The sequence below is a fragment of the Penicillium psychrofluorescens genome (assembly GCF_964197705.1).
Source record: "Penicillium psychrofluorescens genome assembly, chromosome: 4".
NCBI lineage: Eukaryota > Fungi > Ascomycota > Eurotiomycetes > Eurotiales > Aspergillaceae > Penicillium > Penicillium psychrofluorescens.
Window position 1 is genome coordinate 2,293,110 of NC_133442.1, and position 19,476 is coordinate 2,312,585.

At 54.9% G+C, this 19,476-nt stretch overlaps 7 protein-coding genes across 7 annotated transcripts; 4 read left to right on the plus strand and 3 right to left on the minus strand.

Annotated features, from left to right (window-relative positions):
* Window positions 1–686: 686 nt before the first annotated feature.
* On the plus strand, window positions 687–2,207 carry PFLUO_LOCUS6504 (citrate (Si)-synthase; the record flags this gene model as incomplete). The annotated part of the gene is made up of 3 exons (XM_073784053.1): window positions 687–797; window positions 850–914; window positions 968–2,207. The coding sequence occupies 3 exons, from the start codon at window positions 687–689 to the stop codon at window positions 2,205–2,207; spliced, it is 1,416 nt and encodes a 471-aa protein (XP_073640547.1).
* A 721-nt stretch (window positions 2,208–2,928) lies between these two features.
* On the plus strand, window positions 2,929–4,301 carry PFLUO_LOCUS6505 (Mitochondrial DNA replication protein yhm2; the record flags this gene model as incomplete). The annotated part of the gene is made up of 6 exons (XM_073784054.1): window positions 2,929–3,004; window positions 3,064–3,088; window positions 3,150–3,168; window positions 3,253–3,349; window positions 3,479–4,151; window positions 4,247–4,301. 6 exons carry the CDS (start codon window positions 2,929–2,931, stop codon window positions 4,299–4,301), a joined length of 945 nt encoding a protein of 314 aa, XP_073640548.1.
* A 1,298-nt stretch (window positions 4,302–5,599) lies between these two features.
* On the minus strand, window positions 5,600–7,155 carry PFLUO_LOCUS6506 (ubiquinol-cytochrome c reductase core subunit 1; the record flags this gene model as incomplete). Its single annotated transcript, XM_073784056.1, has 4 exons — window positions 5,600–5,695; window positions 5,754–6,613; window positions 6,665–6,839; window positions 6,916–7,155. The coding sequence occupies 4 exons, from the start codon at window positions 7,153–7,155 to the stop codon at window positions 5,600–5,602; spliced, it is 1,371 nt and encodes a 456-aa protein (XP_073640549.1).
* A 324-nt stretch (window positions 7,156–7,479) lies between these two features.
* PFLUO_LOCUS6507 (RNA polymerase III subunit C82) lies at window positions 7,480–9,579 on the plus strand (the record flags this gene model as incomplete). The annotated part of the gene is made up of 4 exons (XM_073784057.1): window positions 7,480–7,491; window positions 7,565–7,621; window positions 7,693–8,517; window positions 8,575–9,579. The coding sequence occupies 4 exons, from the start codon at window positions 7,480–7,482 to the stop codon at window positions 9,577–9,579; spliced, it is 1,899 nt and encodes a 632-aa protein (XP_073640550.1).
* Window positions 9,580–10,166: 587 nt separating this feature from the next.
* On the minus strand, window positions 10,167–12,297 carry PFLUO_LOCUS6508 (uncharacterized protein; the record flags this gene model as incomplete). Its single annotated transcript, XM_073784058.1, has 2 exons — window positions 10,167–10,687; window positions 10,740–12,297. The coding sequence occupies 2 exons, from the start codon at window positions 12,295–12,297 to the stop codon at window positions 10,167–10,169; spliced, it is 2,079 nt and encodes a 692-aa protein (XP_073640551.1).
* Window positions 12,298–12,950: 653 nt separating this feature from the next.
* Window positions 12,951–15,275, plus strand: PFLUO_LOCUS6509 (uncharacterized protein; the record flags this gene model as incomplete). Its single annotated transcript, XM_073784059.1, has 3 exons — window positions 12,951–13,677; window positions 13,730–14,185; window positions 14,242–15,275. 3 exons carry the CDS (start codon window positions 12,951–12,953, stop codon window positions 15,273–15,275), a joined length of 2,217 nt encoding a protein of 738 aa, XP_073640552.1.
* A 933-nt stretch (window positions 15,276–16,208) lies between these two features.
* On the minus strand, window positions 16,209–18,369 carry PFLUO_LOCUS6510 (Hsp90 chaperone hsp82; the record flags this gene model as incomplete). The annotated part of the gene is made up of 2 exons (XM_073784060.1): window positions 16,209–18,056; window positions 18,112–18,369. The coding sequence occupies 2 exons, from the start codon at window positions 18,367–18,369 to the stop codon at window positions 16,209–16,211; spliced, it is 2,106 nt and encodes a 701-aa protein (XP_073640553.1).
* Window positions 18,370–19,476: the final 1,107 nt, after the last annotated feature.

A 19,476-nucleotide genomic window follows, 5' to 3' on the forward strand; every position in this document is an offset into this window, starting at 1 on the left:
GAGTATGGAGTAGTATATGCCCTCGCCGCACCCTCCCGAGGACGAGCCTGACGGTTACCGAGGATATGACCTGATTCAGGGCTCCGGCGCATCTCGCTCGGAAGCGGCACGGTTGATAAAGGATGCGTTGCCGACCGTCACTTCCAGCATCTCCATCGGGCCTAGCGTAGTGACGGCGGTACCGTACGGCCCCCTGTCTCCCGGGCACCACCATCATCATCATCATCATCATCATTAGATAGATATACACCGTTGGGCTAGGGGGATCGGATCGTTCGATTGTAGTGCTAGGTCCTGACTCCATCATCACACGACTCTACCCCTGATTCCCGTAGAAGGATTCGATCTAAGTGGACCTGAAAGCTCCAGAGAAAATGCCAGCCAGGATGTCCCGGCAGGCCGAGAAAAAGTACCGTTGGGACAGCCATTACCGCCCGTGACGGACCATTACCACGCCCTAAACTACCGGACACGGGCTCCCGATTTTGTGACCGTGACGCGCGCGGTACCGGCTGTATTACGGGCAGAAGGGGAAAAAAAGAGAGCTTCTCCCCGAAATTTTTGTGGTCTCTTTCCCTCCTTCATTCTTCTTCTCCTGGTGTCCACTCGATCCTCCCTCATCCTCCCACCTTCTCATACTCTCCTCCTTCCCTTCCCATCTTTGGAATCCCCTATCACAACTCGATATGGCTACCTCCCTTCGAATCGGTACCACCGCCCTGCGGTCTTCGGTCGCGAAGCCCGTGCAGACCGCCGCCTGGAACGGTCTGCGCTGCTATTCCTCTGCAAAGGCCAAGGTGCGTACAGCGTGACTGAGCTCAATTGGAGATGCTAACCTGTCTGGTCTAGTCTCTCAAGGACACCTTCGCCGATGGCCTGCCGGCCGAGATCGAGAAGGTCAAGAAGCTTCGCAAGTATGTGTTTTCTGGCTGTCCATCATAACAATCCCGGCTAATCGCAAGGACAGAGACTACGGTAACAAGGTCATTGGTGAGGTCACCTTGGACCAGGCCTATGGCGGTGCCCGGGGCATCAAGTCCCTCGTCTGGGAGGGCTCCGTCCTCGACTCCGAGGAGGGAATCCGTTTCCGTGGCCGTACCATCCCTGAGATCCAGAAGCTCCTGCCCAAGGCCCCCGGTGGCGAGGAGCCCCTGCCCGAGGGTCTCTTCTGGCTGCTGCTGACCGGCGAGATCCCCTCCGAGCAGCAGGTCCGCGACCTGTCTGCCGAGTGGGCTGCGCGCTCCGACATCCCCAAGTTCCTGGAGGAGCTCATCGACCGCTGCCCCAGCGACCTACACCCCATGGCCCAGTTCTCGCTGGCCGTGACCGCCCTGGAGCACGAGTCGGCCTTCGCCAAAGCCTACGCCAAGGGCATCAACAAGAAGGACTACTGGAGCTACACCTTCGAGGACTCGATGGACCTGATCGCCAAGCTGCCCACCATTGCCGCCAAGATCTACCGCAACGTCTTCCAGGACGGCAAGGTCGCCCCCGTCCAGAAGGACAAGGATTACTCCTTCAACCTCGCCAACCAGCTGGGCTTCGGCGGCAACAGCGACTTCGTGGAGCTGATGCGCCTGTACCTGACCATCCACTCCGACCACGAGGGTGGCAACGTCAGCGCCCACACCACCCACCTGGTCGGTAGCGCCCTGAGCTCGCCCATGCTCTCGCTGTCCGCCGGTCTCCAGGGTCTGGCCGGTCCTCTGCACGGCCTGGCCAACCAGGAGGTGCTGAACTGGCTCACCAAGATGAAGTCCGCCATCGGTAACGACCTGAGCGACCAGTCGATCAAGGACTACCTGTGGACCACCCTGAACGCCGGCCAGGTCGTCCCCGGTTACGGCCACGCTGTGCTGCGTAAGACTGACCCGCGCTACGTCTCGCAGCGCGAGTTTGCCCTGCGCAAGCTGCCCGATGACCCCATGTTCAAGCTGGTCAGCCAGGTCTACAAGATCGCCCCCGGCGTTCTGACCGAACACGGCAAGACCAAGAACCCCTTCCCCAACGTTGACGCGCACTCGGGTGTCCTCCTGCAGTACTACGGTCTGACCGAGGCCAACTACTACACCGTCCTGTTCGGTGTGTCGCGCGCTCTGGGTGTCCTGCCCCAGCTGATCATCGATCGTGCCCTGGGTATGCCCATTGAGCGCCCCAAGTCGTTCAGCACCGAGGCCTATGCCAAGCTGGTTGGTGCCAAGCTCTAAGCGCATCCCGTCATTTGTATAATTTTCATTTTCCTGGGGGTTCTTTGTTTTATTTTTTTTTTGGATGAAGAGTTTTATCTGTCTTGTATGATAAACTAGGACTTGACCGGTTCGAGCGGGCCTTGTAACAGCACTTCCTCAAACATCATTTCTGTGCGACAGAGTCTGGAACGTACGGCGTAGATTAGATTCAAGGTCTGATAACTGCCATGTAGAATCGAGACTGCAAAGTGTTGGGACGCTTTGGCCCGCTCAACTTTTTCACCGCCGGCCCACTCGAGATGGGATGTACACAGTACGGTCGATAATAATCATCGTTCACCTCGAGAAAGAGTAGAGGAAGAAAAAGGACGATGCACACTCATGTTCTGGTAAATTTATGATCGGCAACCACAGGCCAGTCACGTTGCCTAGGCACTGGCAGTATGGGAGGTACTGAGTACCTGATGGCCTGAGTGGATTCCCTGCAAGGCGGAGGTACCAGATACTGCCGGGGGGATCCAGTAGTCCAGCCCTTGCCCAAGCTCTTGCTGATTCCCCTATATGTAACTCGTTTCTCTCGGTCTCTCACTTTTCTCCTCCTTCACACCCACTTCTCTCACCACGACTTCGCGACTTACTCCCCTCTTCTTCCCTTCCCACTTTTTGTGATCCCCTCGGCGCCGCAGCCCCTTACATCCCTTGGTCAGGGCCCCTTTCAGCGCATCCCCAAGTGCCCCAGATGTCTACCACCACCCCGGAGAAGGCTTCGGCCCCCGCACTGGAGAGAAAGCCCGTCAAGTTCAGCAATCTGTTGCGTAAGGATCCTTTCTATGTCTCGGCAGGGTCCACTGGTCTAACTTTCTGTCTTCTGCAGTGGGCGCTGGATTGAATATGTTCGAGTATGTCATCTCCTACCAACGAACTTGTCCCATACGATAATAGATGCTAATTGATCTCTAGAGTCACAACGCTTGGACAGGTACGGCCGCCAAAATTTCCCCCGAATACGGACCCAATCGAACCCCCGCCGAAACCAGGCATACTGACTGATGGACCATTGTAGCCGCTGGAAGTGACCAAGACAACCATGGCCGCAAATCGGGGCGACAGCTTCGCTGGTGCTATGGGTCGGATTTGGGGTCGTGGCGGGATCCTCGGTTGTAAGTGACGCTGATCCTGATTCCTCCGATGAGCGCAAGTTGCGGTGGTGTGGGGATGTGCCCAGCCCCCGGACAAGTCTCCGATAAAGAAAAAAAAATAGAGGCTAATATCGACGGAAATTGAAACAGACTATCAAGGACTCATTCCGTGGGCCTGGATTGAGGCTTCTACCAAGGGCGCCGTGCTGCTGTTCGTCGCCTCCGAGGCGGAGTACGGCGCCAAGGTGCTCGGTGCGCCCGACTTTCTGGCTGGTATCGGTGCTGGTATGGCCGGTGGTGTTGCCCAGGCCTATGCGACTATGGGCTTCTGTACCTGTATGAAGACGGTCGAGATCACCAAGCACAAGATAGCTGCGTCGGGCGTCAAGCCTCCCGGCACCTTCACGACCTTCATGGATATTTACCGCAAGGAGGGCATCCGCGGTATCAACCGTGGTGTCAATGCCGTGGCTATCCGTCAGACGACCAACTGGGGCTCTCGCTTTGGTCTGTCGCGTCTGGCTGAGAGCGCCATCCGCAAGGTGACCAACAAGGAAGATAGCCAGAAGCTGTCCGCCTTCGAGAAGATCCTGGCCTCTGGCCTTGGTGGTGGTCTGTCCGCTTGGAATCAGCCTATCGAGGTTATCCGCGTTGAGATGCAGAGCAAGACCGAAGACCCCAACCGGCCCAAGAACTTGACTGTGGGCAAGACCTTCAAGTACATCTACGACTCCAACGGCCTCAAGGGTCTCTACCGGGGTGTGGCGCCCCGTATAGGCCTGGGCATCTGGCAGACCGTCTGCATGGTTGCTCTGGGTGACATGTACGTTTCCATTTTTCCTCTTCCGTCCTATTCTCATTGATCCATCGTTCGCTATCATGTGATACCTCGGACTAACCACTATTACACCGAAATAGGGCCAAGGAGGCAGTCGAAAAACTGACTGGCGAGGCTGTCACTGCGAAGCATTAAAGAGAAGGTTTGAGATACCCTTCTGCTGTGCAGTGGTTTTCTGGTCATTGTAAACACCGGGGTATGACCATTTAGGTCTGTCGAGATTGACCGTAAGCAAACTCCATACTTTGTTTGTACGAGAGGGCCGACTCGATACTAGGTACCCATTGATTACTGCTGCGGTGATTATTGTGATACCATCGTGCTTTTTCTCCTCTTTGTGTCTGCGACTGCCGAGCAGCATTCTTAATTTCCTACTGTATTCATTTAGATGCCCATAGACTCGTGAATCAAAATCTTTTCATCGAAAACGCTCTTTCTCCACACAATTGCACAAAGTGTAGTTCAGCCATCATTACTATGAAATTGGATATCTAGCTTCCTGTCAGAACAGGTTTCCTTCGCTCCTACAGTACCTGCATAGCCGATTCCTGCACGGGCCGTAGCCGATTGTCCCTGAGTTCTCCGCTGCCTCTCTCTGTTGTCACCGCCCTCTCCCCAAAAATCCGATTTCGGGGGCGCAAATCGGCCTTTTCCGTCTTCGTTACCTTCGGCGGAAGGTCGTGGATACGAGTCCGTATAATTAATCTCACTCGATACTCTTCCATACCTAAATGAGCTTAGCCGGGTGTTTTACTTCTAGATGTAATCTATGGTTCGGCTCTGGGGGTTTGACCTCGGTTGAACTTCAGCTTGGGATACTGAACTCGGTCTTATTAAGGGGTGTGTCAGTATATAAGAGAAATGACCCCGTGCAATTGGTTTTGAAATATGCGTTAGAATATCATTTGATCTAGTAGATAATAGGCTCATTACCTGCGATTGTATTCGTAGATCACGGATACCCGGCGAAATTGATGTCCTTGTTGGTCGAGACTACTGGCTGTGTGTATCTTGCATATCCTTTTTTAGACCCTTTCGGTCAATATACACATGTATTTATGGTGTGATTCTGGGGGTAAACTCGACGGAGTATCATGATTGAAGGCAATAAATGCACCATGAACGTCTCATTGAGTAAAAAGGTCATTGCGGACGACCGGCTGAGTTCGAAGTCGGAGCACCTAATGAGTTCTTATAAAAAATGTACATGTACGCTATCTAGGTAGCCAAGCTAACCTTAAGGTGTTCAATTTCTCAGATTGGGCAGTGCTGCATCGAATAAGGTACAATTGTATTACAGTCAACTACACCTTCGGACAAAGGAGATATTGGCAAATGAATCTAGGCACAGGCCTTCACATTAAATCCAAGCAACGGGGGACTCTCTGACTTTCCCCCCCTTAAATCTAGGGGTTGTGTATTGTATACAGGGTTTAGACGGTCAGACCCAGGTCCTCGGCATACGGGAGCTGGAAGACATCGCCGACGCTGATGACGGTGGCCTTGCCGGAGAGGAAGGACTTGGCAGCCTGCAGATAAACAATTAGTATGATAATACAAGAAACAGAATTGTGGGTTCAAACATACCTCCTTGACTTGCTGCTCCGTGACATTCTCAAGAGCCTTGGCAACCTCACCGATCTGGTACGGCTTGCTGCCATGCACCAGGCCGGATCCAGTGGCCTCGAGGCCGGTCTCGAGAGTCTGGACGGACTCCAGAGCACGGAACTTGGCCAGAGCAGTGGCCTTCTTGATCTCCTCGCTGGCGACCTGGCCGGCGGCGGCCTTCTTGAGGACGTCGACAACGTTCTTGCTGGCGGCACCAACCTGGTCGGCCTTGCCGGAGAGGGTGACGGTGAAGAGGCCGGCATCGGAGTACGCGTGGTTCTTGGTGGAAACACGGAGCGACGAGAAGCCCTGAGTGGCCTGCGACAGGAGCGAGAAGCCGGGAGACCACTTGATGGTGGACTCGCCGCCCAGGAGCGCGGCCAGGACGGAGGCCTCGGGCTTGTAGCCTGCGGTACCGAAGGCGCTGGATCCGTGGAAGGCAATCACGACGGCATTGCCGGCCTTGGAAGACAGACGCTGCTGGCCACCATAGTACTTGGTTGCCTCGCTTGGCTGGACCTTGTACTGACTGGAGGCGCCGCCGCTGGGCAGGTCCTTGAAGAACTGGCCAACCCACTTGTTCACATCGGCAGCGTTGGGGCCGCTGGCGACAAGAGCGACGTTGGACTTGGCGTAGGCGCTCTGGGCGTACTCAGCCACGGCGTCGGCCGACAGGTACTTCTCGAACGGCGTGGTCTCCGTCGGGGTGATCTGCGAGCCCAGGCCGCGATGGAAGGCCACACTGTGGGCGGCATCGATGGCGATATTCTCGGGGTTGGAGAAGATGGCCTGCTGCTTGTACTTGAGGAGCTTGCTGACGAGCTCATTCAATTCGTGATCTGATAAAAGTTAGTACATTTTCTTCCCACACCAACAAAAGCCCAACTCACCAGGGAACTTGGTCTGGCTCGCAACCTCCGCGAGCAGCTCTGTGAAGTATGGGAGGTCGTTCGAGAGGAATTTGGCCCGCAGGACGATGTTTTCGCGGGAGTGGCTCGACGAGATCTCACCACCCAACAGCTCGACCTCCCGGGTGATCCGAAGTGCCGATCGCTTGAGTGTGGACTAGCCATTGGCAGTTGAATTAGCATTGTGGGTTATACATTGATGAATTGATTCAATTGACGGCCGGAGGACCAACCTTGAAGGCGAATTGCTCGAGAGCATCGGAGAAACCAGGGAAGGGCTGGTAGCGGGAACCGGCCTTTGCAACCAAGGCGATGGTGCCAGTCGGGCCAGCCACCTCACGGTTGGCGACCTTCACGCCAGCGGCCTCGGAGACATCGTACTGGAAGGCCGGGTTGGCGGCGGAGGCCATGGCCCGACGGCCCACGTTGAGCGCTCGCGGCGCATTGCGGCTGAGGGAAGACCGCGACAGCATGGTCGCCTGGGTGAATGGAGGAAAGAGGAAAGAGTAGACACCCAGACAGAGCCAGGGAACAGGACAATTGGCAGGGAGGGAGGGGAGGGGGGAGTGCGGGAAAACAGGAGATGAACGAGACGAGAGTAGTGTCGAAGTGCTGAAAAGCTGCGTGGATTCACCGGCCCCTGATTGGCCGACGGGCAAAACCGGAAACCACGTGACTGGGAACCAGAAAAGATGCAGAAAGTCGCAGTCGCCGTTACCCCAATGCTCCTGCTTGGGTGACCTCGACTGTCGCTCATCTGCTGTACTGCAGGCTGGCGGCTTCCTGCTACCTCCGCTATGACGTCCAAGGTAAAAATGCCCGTGGGGACTCACGAGTCCCCAAGAAAAAAGTGCGCGCTCGAGGTGCTGACGACCAGCTTAGTTCGCCGCGGAGCTCTGTACGCTCCTGATCGAGGACCATTTCGGGGAGTTGTTTGCAGTAGGTCATCCCAGTATCACGGGGTATTTGTGGTCGTGGAGCTGGAAGCTGACCGTTTTCGCGCGTTGAAGTGCATCTTTTCCACTCTCCAAAGATACGAACGGTTGACTCTCCCGCGATTGAAATTCTACTCCCGCCTGACCGATCGTCAGGTGCATCATGGCCTCGCGGCGATGATCCAGCACCACCTCGTCTACCATTACACCTCCCTCGACGACGGCATTACCTACTATGAGGCGAACCCGCAGTCCGCCTACTATCTCGTACGATCGGGCAAAATCATGCACCTGGTTCAAGACCGACTGGGGAAGTATGCGGCCAAAGTTATGTCCGCCATTTTGTTCCTTGGGCATGCCCCGATCAGCTATTTGGAGACACTGCCGGAACTTCGATCTTCCAAGCCCATGACAAACGGGATCAACCATGACGAGGAGGCACCCGACGTAAGGAACGGGGATCACCATGAAAGACCGCCACTCCTGCACTCTACTCTTACCGCTCTTGCATCCCACGGTTACATCATGCGGGTTCGGGAAGCACATCTCCAGAGCCCCGCGGATAACTGGCTCGACGCCGAGCGAACCGTCTCCTCTAGACCGGATATCAAATCATTGAAAGGCAAGAAACAGCAGGAGGCGATTGTTCACGAGACCGCGGAGTTGGTTGCGGAACGAACAGATGGAGACCTCACTCGCGGATTGATATTCAATGGGCTCCCTCGAGGCATCAAGCGCAAGTCAGGTCACAGTTCTGGCACACCAAACAAGCACGCTCGGATGGACCATGGGACGGTTCATGGCGATGGTTCTGGAGAAGAAGGGGAGGAGGAAGAAAATGAAGAACAAGAGAATGACGGGTCAGAGGATGAAGATGGATATGATACTGCTCCCATGGATGTAGGTTTTTTTTTGCTTCATGCTTTATGATCCACCGGGTACTAACACCTTACTTAGCCTGGAATGGTTGTCCGGGTCAACTACCCCAAGTTGGATGTGGCACTTCGCAATGCTCGATTTATCGAGCTCGCCGCGATCGATGCGTCTGCCATGACGGCCGAGGTATATGGCTGTCTTCTCCGCCGTATCGAATATCAGACATCCCGCTGCCGGGACTCGGCTGAGATTCCGCGCGAGGGAGAGGAAGGAGAGCAATACTCGGCTCCGATCAAGCTGAGTGCAATAGTGGAAGATGTTGATCCGCAACTGGACCTAACAGGGTCTATCGGGCCAATGAATCCCTCACAAAAAACGAACCGGCTCGGGAAACGGCCAATGACAAATGGCGTCAACGGCAACGATAATGACCATGAGGAGGAGGATCCAATTGACCGCACCGACGAGATTGACCAACACCTTCGTCTCCTGGCCCAACCACCGTACAATCTGACTTCACTGGCCCAAATTGGCGGTCTCTCTACCTGGAGGATTGAGTTCCGCCGTCTTGCACGCAAACTGCGGCATCTAGAACTGGAAACTCTGACCGAGTCGCGCTTCGGTGATGTCGCGCTGCGGGTGGTACGCGTGCTGCACGCTAAGGGGAAGCTAGACGAGAAACGGCTACAGGAGATTACTATGCTCCCATTCAAGGATCTGCGACAGACCCTCGCCAGCATGCAATCAGGCGGGTTCGTTGATCTTCAGGAAGTGCCGCGCGATGCACAGCGGCAGCCTTCCAAGACCATCTACCTCTGGTACTACGACCCGGATCGGATCTGTGGCAGCATCTTGGAGGATACGTACAAGGCCATGTCTCGTACTCTGCAGCGGTTGAATTTCGAGCGTGAGCGCGAGAAGGATTTCCTGGAGAAGACGGAGCGTTCTGATGTCAAGGGGAATGAGGAGCGGTATCTGTCAGATGCTGAGTTGGAGTATCTGAAGCGGTGGCGGGCCCGTGAAGCCAAATACCTGGGCGCGTTGGCCCGGTTGGACGATATGGTGGCCGTGTTCCGCGATTATTGATCAGCCTGTTTTTATTTTGTCTGTTCATGACGCGACGAATCTCATAGCAAGAGTTGCATTTACAGGCGGCGCATCCATTGCTGGTGCTGCTTCGAGGATATCCCAAAATTAACCGAGTTCCAACCAATGGGGTTGAGAAGAACCAATGGCCAATCTTGCGTATTTCAACAAACACTGGTAGATGTAACCATGGACTTTAACTTCGGCTTACGAGTCCTACTCTTCCGTTTCAAGTATGGTTGATGTGAGATTCGTCCAATCTAGATCCATCGTTTGCCACCGTAAGCCCTAGATCTCGCATACAGCCTATTCAGTAAGTGGATAGGCACTGAAACAGCAAGCGAGCTCCCAAGCACGGGCAAAACCCCGGTTAAAGTATGTAGTCAAGTTAGCTCTATTTGGATACACGAAGATAGATAATAACACAAGCAAGAAAAGGCCGCCCTCCCATTCAATGAACAACACCATCCTGTCCGGTACCCAGAGAGAGAAAGAAAGAAAAAAAAACCAGAAGAGCAAAGATCATAACACATAGCCGAACAACTCTGAGTTCACTCCAAATCAATCAGCGCACCTCCCACCGCAAATTACTTCGAATCCGGCGACATAGAGTCCGCTGTAGTCCCTTTGAATGCAACCTTGTCTGTCGCGGATGAGGATGTGTCACTAGTCGAGCCGTCCTGAGCCAGATTGCCGGCAGCAAGCTTCGCTTCAGCCAGCGCTAGTTTGGTGGAAGCATCATCCAGAGATGTCTTCAGCAGCTTGATGTAGTCGATAGCCATCTCAACCGCAGTGGCCTTGCTGATAGGCTGATTGTTCGATTTGTCCTTCTCCTTCTCGCCAGCCTTCGGAGTATTGTTTGCAGCCACTTCGTGGGCTTGTCGTGCCTGAATGAATGCTGGTGGGATGAGCCCTTCGATCTCCTTGAGAGCATTGTTAATCCGATTCCGTCGACCCTGCTCAGCCAGCTTGTGGTTCGTGCGCTTCGAGCTCAGATTCTCTGCGAGACTTTCGGGGTACGAAACGCCAGACGGCAAGGTGCCATCGAGGATGTGTTGGTAATTGGACTTAGACGCCAGATAGATAGACGACGTGTCATGGCTCATGCCTGGGAAAGGATTAGGATCAATAGGAAGAACCAGTTTAGTCTTTTGACTTACCATCACCTCGCATGAGCGGTTGGATGCTGGGGCTAATCTTCGGCCGCAATTGTGGGCTTGCATGTGTGGCACTTAAGCTTTGCCGTTTGCGATTGGATACAGGAGTCGTTGAAGAATCTGACTTCTTGGGAATTGGTCCGCCCGGGGAAGGCATGACTGTACGCGGGCTGGGAGCAATAGACCAGCTGGTAGGTTGATCATTCGCAGCCGACCGCAGCTCCAACGACGGTGTAGTATTTGCAGAGTTCGCAGGACTGATAGTGCTGGCGCGCATGGTGGTATCGATGCGAGATACCTTGTGGCGAGGCTGCTGTGATGGAGTAGCCGCCTCCGGGAGGGAAATATCCTCCATCACCTCGTCTTGGTACTCGGGCGGTGCAAGCTGTGCTTGTCCGGTGAACTGGTCCGAGGGGTCCGGTGAATGCTGCGACCGGAGCCGCATCAACGTTGCAGGGGTGGCCGCCCCAGCGGGCTGCGACCGAGAGTACTGGGGAGCGATCGCGGGGGATCTGCGAGGCGGAGGAAGAGCCGGGGGTGGCATCAGAGGTTCTGATAGTGGCTCGGGGGAGACCGAGTCTTGGCCAGAGCCCTCATTGCTGCTGGCCTGGAGAGAGCACACATCGTTGTTGAGCGGCTTGTGAGCGTTCAGCTCCTCATTGAGGTTATTGAACAGCTCTTCCGAGTTCACGCTAAGGGCCGACTTCTTGCGCTGCTGCTGCGCCCGGATAGAAGGCGACTGCTTGACCTTACTCCGCCCGGTGACACGAGAGGTGGACGGTCGCCGACGACCGGACTTCCTGATAATGTGAGGAGATGATGGAGAAGAGGTCGCTGGGAGCGGGTTGATCTCTGCGCTCGTCGTGACATACCCCGCATCAGACACCTGCCTGTGATGGAATGGATAACCGCTGTTGTTGGACTGGTTCGAATTCTGCGCTTCCAAGGCAGGAGAAGTGAGAGGGGTGAAGTACTCCCCGGGGATGGTGTATTCGGGAAGCCGAAACTGATTCTCCAATGGAGTCATGGCAGGAGAAACCAGGGGAGTGTACAGCGCCTGCTCCTCGTTGATACGCGCATAGCGGTCGTACATCTCTTGGTTCTCATCCACGCGCTGGGAATATCGCGCGGCATTACCGTGCATTTCCATACTGTTCGGCGTCGGCGGGATCATCGGCTGGCCCTGCATATAGTGCGAGGCCTGCGATGGCCGCAGGGAGCGCTGTTGCGAGGAATCTGGCGCGCAAAAGCCCGGGGTCATGCCGGGCGCCGAGTAGGCCAATTGATGGGACTGCGACTGGCCGTTGTAGTCAGACATATCCAGCTGCCCGTACTGCATGGGGTGCGAGGTTGGCTCGGTATCCATGTGCACCATTTCGGAGTTGGGAGCCGTGGTGCTGGATGGATTGGCGAGTGAGTGTTGCTGGGAATGTTGCGAGGCGCCTGGTCCGTGCCCCTCGAGATCGGGAAACTGCATGCCGAACTCGAGGAAGTTGGAGAATTCATCGTCGGCCGGCGCGGTGATGAGCGAGCCATCATCGAGCTGCTCGGGCCACGACATGGGTGGCTGTTCCATTGCCCGAGGGGGCGTTGTCTCTTTTTTTTTTCTTTCCTAAGTTATCAGACCAATTAGGCCAGAGGAAGCGGGGTGGGGTCCGCCGCGACAAGAGAGTGAGAGAAAGATCCGGACAAGTTGGCCGAGAGCAGGGCTCGACTCAGTGAAGACGATGATGAGACATGATGCGAAAAGAGAGGGATCAATAGTAGTGGGGGGAAGAGGAAGAAAGTGGGAGGGACAAGAAGACCAGGGGAGATGGAGATCAGCCCTCGGGCGGAGACGGAGAATTTCCACGCTCGGCTCGTCTGTGGTTCGCATTTTACCGCTCCAGGCGCTCCAGTATTATTATGCTGTTGCACGGCACACCGCGTACTAGGAAGAAATAAATTCATTGACTCTTCCAGCAGTAGACACAAACACATCGGTCCATCTGTACCTGTGTACCTGTGTCCTCCGATGTACTCCTATGTACTAAGCATCCAAGGCAAGTGGATCTCGCTTGGTCGTCTTCTCGGCCCGATTGTCCATCGAGGTACCGTGACCCTTGCTTACGTACACCTCTCTACATGACATGATCATACATCACCCATCATCCTCATCCCCATCCTCACCACCACTAATGTCTCTCTTGCCCGCTTAGATGCTGCGCTTCCACCATGCGTCCGCCTGTCTCTGACTTGCCGGCCTTTGCCCGCAAACCATCCTTCGATCGCCCTTCTCCATCGCCATCCCAAGACCCCCGCACTGCCGTCCCCGCGACCTTCTTCTTGTCCCGTAGTCCACATGCCTCAGACCCCGAGTCCCCTCCGTTTCCCCCTGACGACGCCGAGTCTTCCAGGGAGAGTATGTATGGCGTTCATAGCCTAGACGAGACCCTGTCGCAGGTCGGGCTGGTCGGGTCTCCCCGCTCATCACCCCGCGACCCACCTGCGGAGTACAAGGGCGACCACCAACAACAGGAGGCGGTTGAAGATGACCTGGATGAATCTCTCATATCGCGACGACGCCAAACAATCAAGCCGGTAGACTCTGGTCTTCGAGAATCACCTCTCCGGCCACTGGGCTCTGACGCGGCCTCCCGCCCTCTGACCCCGCTCAACCTGGGCAACCCCGATGAGCCTTCGTCGCTACCCAGTAGCCCCAAATCGGTCTCCAACCAGTCGCTGCGACCACTCGATGACATTTCCATCACCGACGAAACAAACAGCCAGGTCATCACGTCGGGGGATGAAGATGAGGGGCCCCGGCTCCGCGCATCCCCGCGCCCTACTCCTGGTGTTTCCCAGTTGATCATGCCAAGTATCAGAATGCCCAGCCGACGACCCTTCACAGGGAGGGGGAAAGACATGGGCCGATTTAAGGTTCTGTTGGCTGGCGCTCCTGGTATGCATTGCCCGCCCCGTTACTTTTGGTTCAGCTGTTCTAATGTCCTAAGGCTCGGGGAAAACTTCTTTAATCAAATCGATTGTTCAGGCCTGCGAGGACATTGTACATGTCGATTCACTTCCCGCGATTACTTCCCCGCAGCATCGCCGGCTGTCGCGAGTTCATTCTGGAAGCGTACCCGATCAGGGAATGCCAACCACCACCACTGAAATCTATGCAAGCACTAAACCATATCCCTGCTGGTGGTCTGATCTGGAGGACTCGCGGGTGCTGCGACGACGGAAAAGCATTGACGAAATCGTGCTTGAGCGCAATCTTTGCTTCGTCGATACGCCCACAACCTCGCTGAGCCGTGCTGGACAGACCGATGCCATTGTGCAATATATGCGGCAACAGTTGCTTCGTGCGACTGCCGCCCTAGAAGGTGCAGGAATCGATTTTCAAAATCTACTTGCTGGTAACGGTGGCTCCCAGGTGGACGCTGTCGTATATTTGATTTCAAACGGTAAGTTTAGTCGCTATCCCGGTTTGAGCTGTAGTCTCATAACTGATCTTGTGCAGACACTTTACCGACAGACATGCAGTGCATCCGAAAGCTCGCCGACTTGAGCAATGTTATCCCAGTGATATCAAAAGCGGACACCATGTCTCCCGAGCAAATCACCGCGCTCAAGGAGCGGTTCCATCAGCATGCACGAGATACTGGAATCAAACCTTTCCTGTTTGTTAGTCCTGACGGGCTGGAAGCACAGCCACCCTATGCAGTGTCCTCTGAAAAAACAGCCGATATGGAAGTCATGGATGCCAGCACGCTTATGAGCCCGGACTATGTGCAGCCTCTCGTTTCCTCTGAGCTGGAATATTTGGTGCAGAAGATATTTGACCGAGATAACCTAGCCTGGATGCGCCACTTAGCCGCCAAGAAAGTTGCACAGCGACGCGCTGGCTTCCCATCTGTGCCACCATCGACTGCTCCACTTCCCAATGCCCTATCTGGCCCTATAAGCGGCGCATCCCCGTGGCGAGTTACCTCACAAACATCACTGAACTCACCCCTCTCGGGTACTGGCGGGTCGCAGCCCAGCTACGCTATGGCGCGCCTGGCAGACTACACTCGGAACGAGGAACAACTAGCCCAAGTGCGACTGGCGCAGTGGGCGACCGATCTTCAGCGCAGCCTCCAAAACGAGCGTGATCGCTACGCAGCGCTGGCCCGCGGCGAGCGTGCGGTCTGGCTAACCGAGCGACTGAGTGAGTGCGTCGTCGACGGTTCGCTAGTCCCTCTCACCCAGACCCCAGGCTTCCACAATCTGCATATAGCGAGCAGTGAGAAAACCGGCGCGGTGGGCTTGCATGTCGGACGATCGCGCTCTCCGGCGGAGTACCGCGTTGCGAAAATGAGTCCGCATGACCCGCTGGGCATTGTCGGCTGGATCGATGATCTCGGTCACCGGGGTTGGGTGCTGGTCCAGATCGTCGGCAGCGTCGGCGTTGTCGGTGGCCTGGCGCTCTGGCTCGCTCGCACCTGGGGCCTTCCAACCCGCACCCTGGCCGGGTTGAACGTAGACTATTTTTCCGGGAGTATGGAACGGTAAGAGCTTTTTGCGTTGCCCTGCTTAAGGGAATCGCGTATGATCTTGATGAGGTATGACTCGGAACATGTGGGACGGCTTTTTTTTCTCTTCACTTCACTGGCTAGCGGGGTGGGCGTTGATGTCTCGCTTTCTTCTCCATGGGTATCTCATTTCTCTTATCCTATCCTATCATCGGCGTTTAATCGAACTGGGGGTTTTCCTTGGTCTTTTACTCTTTCTTTTAACGGTGGCCACACCTCATACTCAGGCCAATTTCTTTCCCTAAAGGGTTAGTAGGCATTTAATCTTCAAAGTGGACCATGCTCCTCGGGATGGTTCCTCAAGCAATTTCCTGACCTTAAACGCCGCCGTGCACGCACGCTCTTTAGATAACGTGCAACCTCCATCATGAGGTAATCCACGTGTACAGCATTTCCGTTGAGAGCTTTCAAGGTGAGGAGTTGCCTGGGGAAGAATGTCATTGAGCTTGTAGTTGTTTCTGAAAATTTTTGTTCTTTTTGTTCAGTGCATACTTTCCCTATCATTGTGAACGAGATGAACCATACGATATATCCCATTCTAGGGCGGGGGCTGGATGGGGTCGAATGAATCGATACTACGAGTACACCGCCTACGATGGGACCAAGAGCTAGCCGGTCTAGATGGATGCAGCAGAATAGACGAGATTGAAAGCATCAAGATTTGCAAGCCAAATCCAGGTCTAAACGCACAGGACTTTTCCATTCGCGACAATCTCCAGTCAAGCAACTGTTTCAAAAAATAAACTGGAAGGAAGAGAGGCTACACAGTAGAAGGGGAAGAAAAGTGAAGTAAAACCCAAAAGCTCTGATTGTTGGACACATTTAAGAAAAAAGAAAAAGAAAAAACATCAAAGAAGGAGGAAAGTCGTATCCCGTTTCCCATTTCCCGTTAGAAAGAAGAGAGGTAACCCATCTAGTCAACCTCCTCCATGGCGCTCTCGCCGGTGGCCTCGGCAGCGGGAGCCTCCTCGGCGGCCTTCTCCTCGGCAGTCTCGGTGTCCTCGTCGATGTTCAGACCCAGAGACACGAGCTTGTGGATGCGCTCGGAGAAGCTGGCGGGCTCCTCAATGGTGAATCCGGAAACCAGCAGGGAGGTCTCGAAGAGAAGCTGGGTGATGGACTTGACCGTGCGGTCGTTCTCGCCGTCCGACTCGACCTTCTTCTTCAGCTCCTTGATAATGGAGGACTTGGGGGAGATCTCGAAGGTCTTCTTGGAGGACATGTACGAGCTCATCGAGGTGTCACGCAGGGCCTGGGCCTTCATGATACGCTCCATGTTGGCGGACCAGCCGAACTGGCCGGTACGGATGGCGCAGGGGGCACCCATGAGCTTGTGCGACACAACGACCTTCTCAACCTTGTCGCCGAGAATGTTCTTCAGAGCCTTGGCCAGGTCCTCGTACTCCTTCTCCTCCTGCTCGCGCTCTTTCTTCTCCTCCTCGGTCTCCTCGAGCTCGAAGTCCTTGGTGATGTCGACCAGCTTCTTGCCGTCGAACTCCTTCAGCTGGGTGAAGGCGTACTCATCAATGGGGTCGACCAGGAACAGAACCTCAAAGTTCTTCTGCTTGAGGGTGTCCAGGAAGGGCGACTTGGCAACAGCCTTGATCGACTCGCCGGTGATGTAGTAGACGTTCTTCTGGTGCTCCGGCATGCGGGTGATGTAGTCAGTAAGAGAGGTGATCTCATCACCAGACTTGGTCGACTGGTAGCGCAGCAGCTTGGCCAGGGTCTGGCGGTTCTGGGCATCCTCGTGGATACCAAGCTTGATGTTCTTGCTGAAGGCCGAGTAGAACTTGTCGAACTGCTCACGGTCCTCGGCGATCTCGTTGAAGAGCTCGAGGGTCTTCTTGACAATGTTCTTCTTGATGACCTTCATGATCTTGTTCTGCTGGAGAGTCTCACGCGACAGGTTGAGGGGCAGGTCCTCGGAATCGACGACACCCTTGATGAAGCTCAGCCACTCGGGGATGAGGTCGGTGGCATCGTCGGTGATGAAGACGCGGCGCACGTACAGCTTGATGTTGTTCTTGGTCTTCTTGGTCTCGAAAAGGTCAAAGGGAGCGCGCTTGGGGACGAAGAGGATAGCGCGGAACTCGAGCTGACCCTCAACGGAGAAGTGCTTGACGCCCAGGTGGTCCTCCCAGTCGTTGGACAGCGACTTGTAGAAGGAGGCGTACTCCTCCTGGGTGATGTCGGCCGGGTTGCGAGTCCAGATGGGCTTGGTCTTGTTCAGCTCCTCCTCCTCGATCTTGGACTCCTTGACGGTCTTGGTCTTCTTCTCCTTCTTCTCCTCGTCCTCGTCGACCTCCTCGACCTTGGGCTTCTTCTCCTCGTCCTCCTCCTTGGTCTCCTCCTCGGCCTCCTCGTCGGGGACCTCCGTCTCGGTCTCCTTCAGGACGTGCAGGTAGATAGGGTAGGAGATGAACTCGGAGTGCTTGCGGACAACCTCCTTGATGCGGCTCTCGTTGAGGTAGTCCATCTGCTCGTCCTTGAGGTGCAGGATGATCTTGGAACCACGGCCGAGCTGCTCGCCCTCGGTGTCCTGGGTCAGGGTGAAGGTGCCACCGGCAGCCGACTCCCAGACGTACTGCTCATCATCGTTGTGCTTGGACACAAAAGTGACCTTGTCGGCAACCAGGTAGGCCGAGTAGAAACCGACACCGAACTGGCCGATCATGGAGATGTCAGCACCAGCGGACAGAGCCTCCATGAACTGCTTGGTGCCAGAGCGGGCAATGGTACCCAGGTTGTTGATCAGGTCCTGGACGAAAGGGTTAGCACCTCATACAGCAATCACAGTTTGATCCAGTACTTACAGCCTTGGTCATACCAATACCGGTGTCCCGGATGGTCAGGGTCTTGTTCTCCTTGTCCGGGATGATATCGATCCGCAGATCCTTGTTGGAGTCGAGCTTGGAGGGGTCGGAGAGAGCCTCATAGCGGATCTTATCAAGGGCATCCGAGGCGTTGGAGATCAACTCACGCAGGAAGATCTCCTTGTTGGAGTAGACGGTGTTAATGATAAGGGAGAGCAGCTGAGAGATCTCAGCCTGGAACTCGAAGGTCTCGGGCATGCTGGCGGTGTTGAGGGGAATTGAGATTCTGGGAGAGATGTTAGAAGGGACGTCCTGACAATTGTGGTGGCGAGGCTGAGTTTTCTCCAGTCTGAGGGGGATGGATTGGTGGGTTGGTTGGGTGGTGTCGGTGTGGAGAATGGCTGGAGCTGAGAAAGAGGGAGGGGGGAAGGATCTTACAAGAAAAGTTGAGTTGAGGCTGGAGAGGGATTAGGGGAGGAATTAAAACAGAGAGATTCAGTTCGTGGGAATTGGGGAGGAGAGTAGCCGCAGGGAGCAACACGGGGTGAAGAAGAGAGAGGGAGGATGGAGAGAAGAGAAGGAGAAGAGAGAGCGAGGGCGGGCCACCTTTTTCTTGTGTTTCCAAAAAAATTCGGGTGGGTTTCTACGGCAATCCAGCAACTTCCACGGTCGGTCAGGCAACTCATCCCTCTAGATTATTCTTCGGATCCCCATCATTCATTATTCTTCTAGAGTCTTCCCTGCACTCATCTGCAGAGAACCAGGATGTCGGTCGGGCCCCTGGCTGTGCTACAAACGCCGTGGTGAGATGGAGGAGCTCTGTTGATGCCTTAGGCATCCACCGAAGCTTCTACATCTAGAATCTTCCCCGCTGAACGACTACCAATGAACAAGATGCACCCAAAACAGGGAACCCCGGAGCTTGCTATGCTAGTTAAAAATATGCGATATAGAAAGATCTTGGGGGGTGGCTCGGATCATGGCAAAAAAAAAAGAAGACACAAAAAGAATGGAAATAAAAGTATAGGGCAGAGAATGAGAGCACGGGAATTAATCAAATGTGAAAAAGAAGAAAGATAAAACACAAGCGCCCCATTGACGGGATGGAAAGGAACGTAACTTTTCCAGCCAGACCGGGACCAACCGCTAATATGCACTGTGACAAGAGAAAGGGGAGTGGGAGTCACATAACACATGTCATTAGGGACAAAAAAAAGAGGGAATGGGAGAACAAATGAAACCAAAAAAAAAGGCAACAAGTAATACAGACCCTGGGGGTTCATCCATAGACGGCCACAGCAGGCGAAACGGCCCAGCCGGCCCGACCCCAGGTGAAAAGATCATCGAAGGCGGGACGTGCCGAGG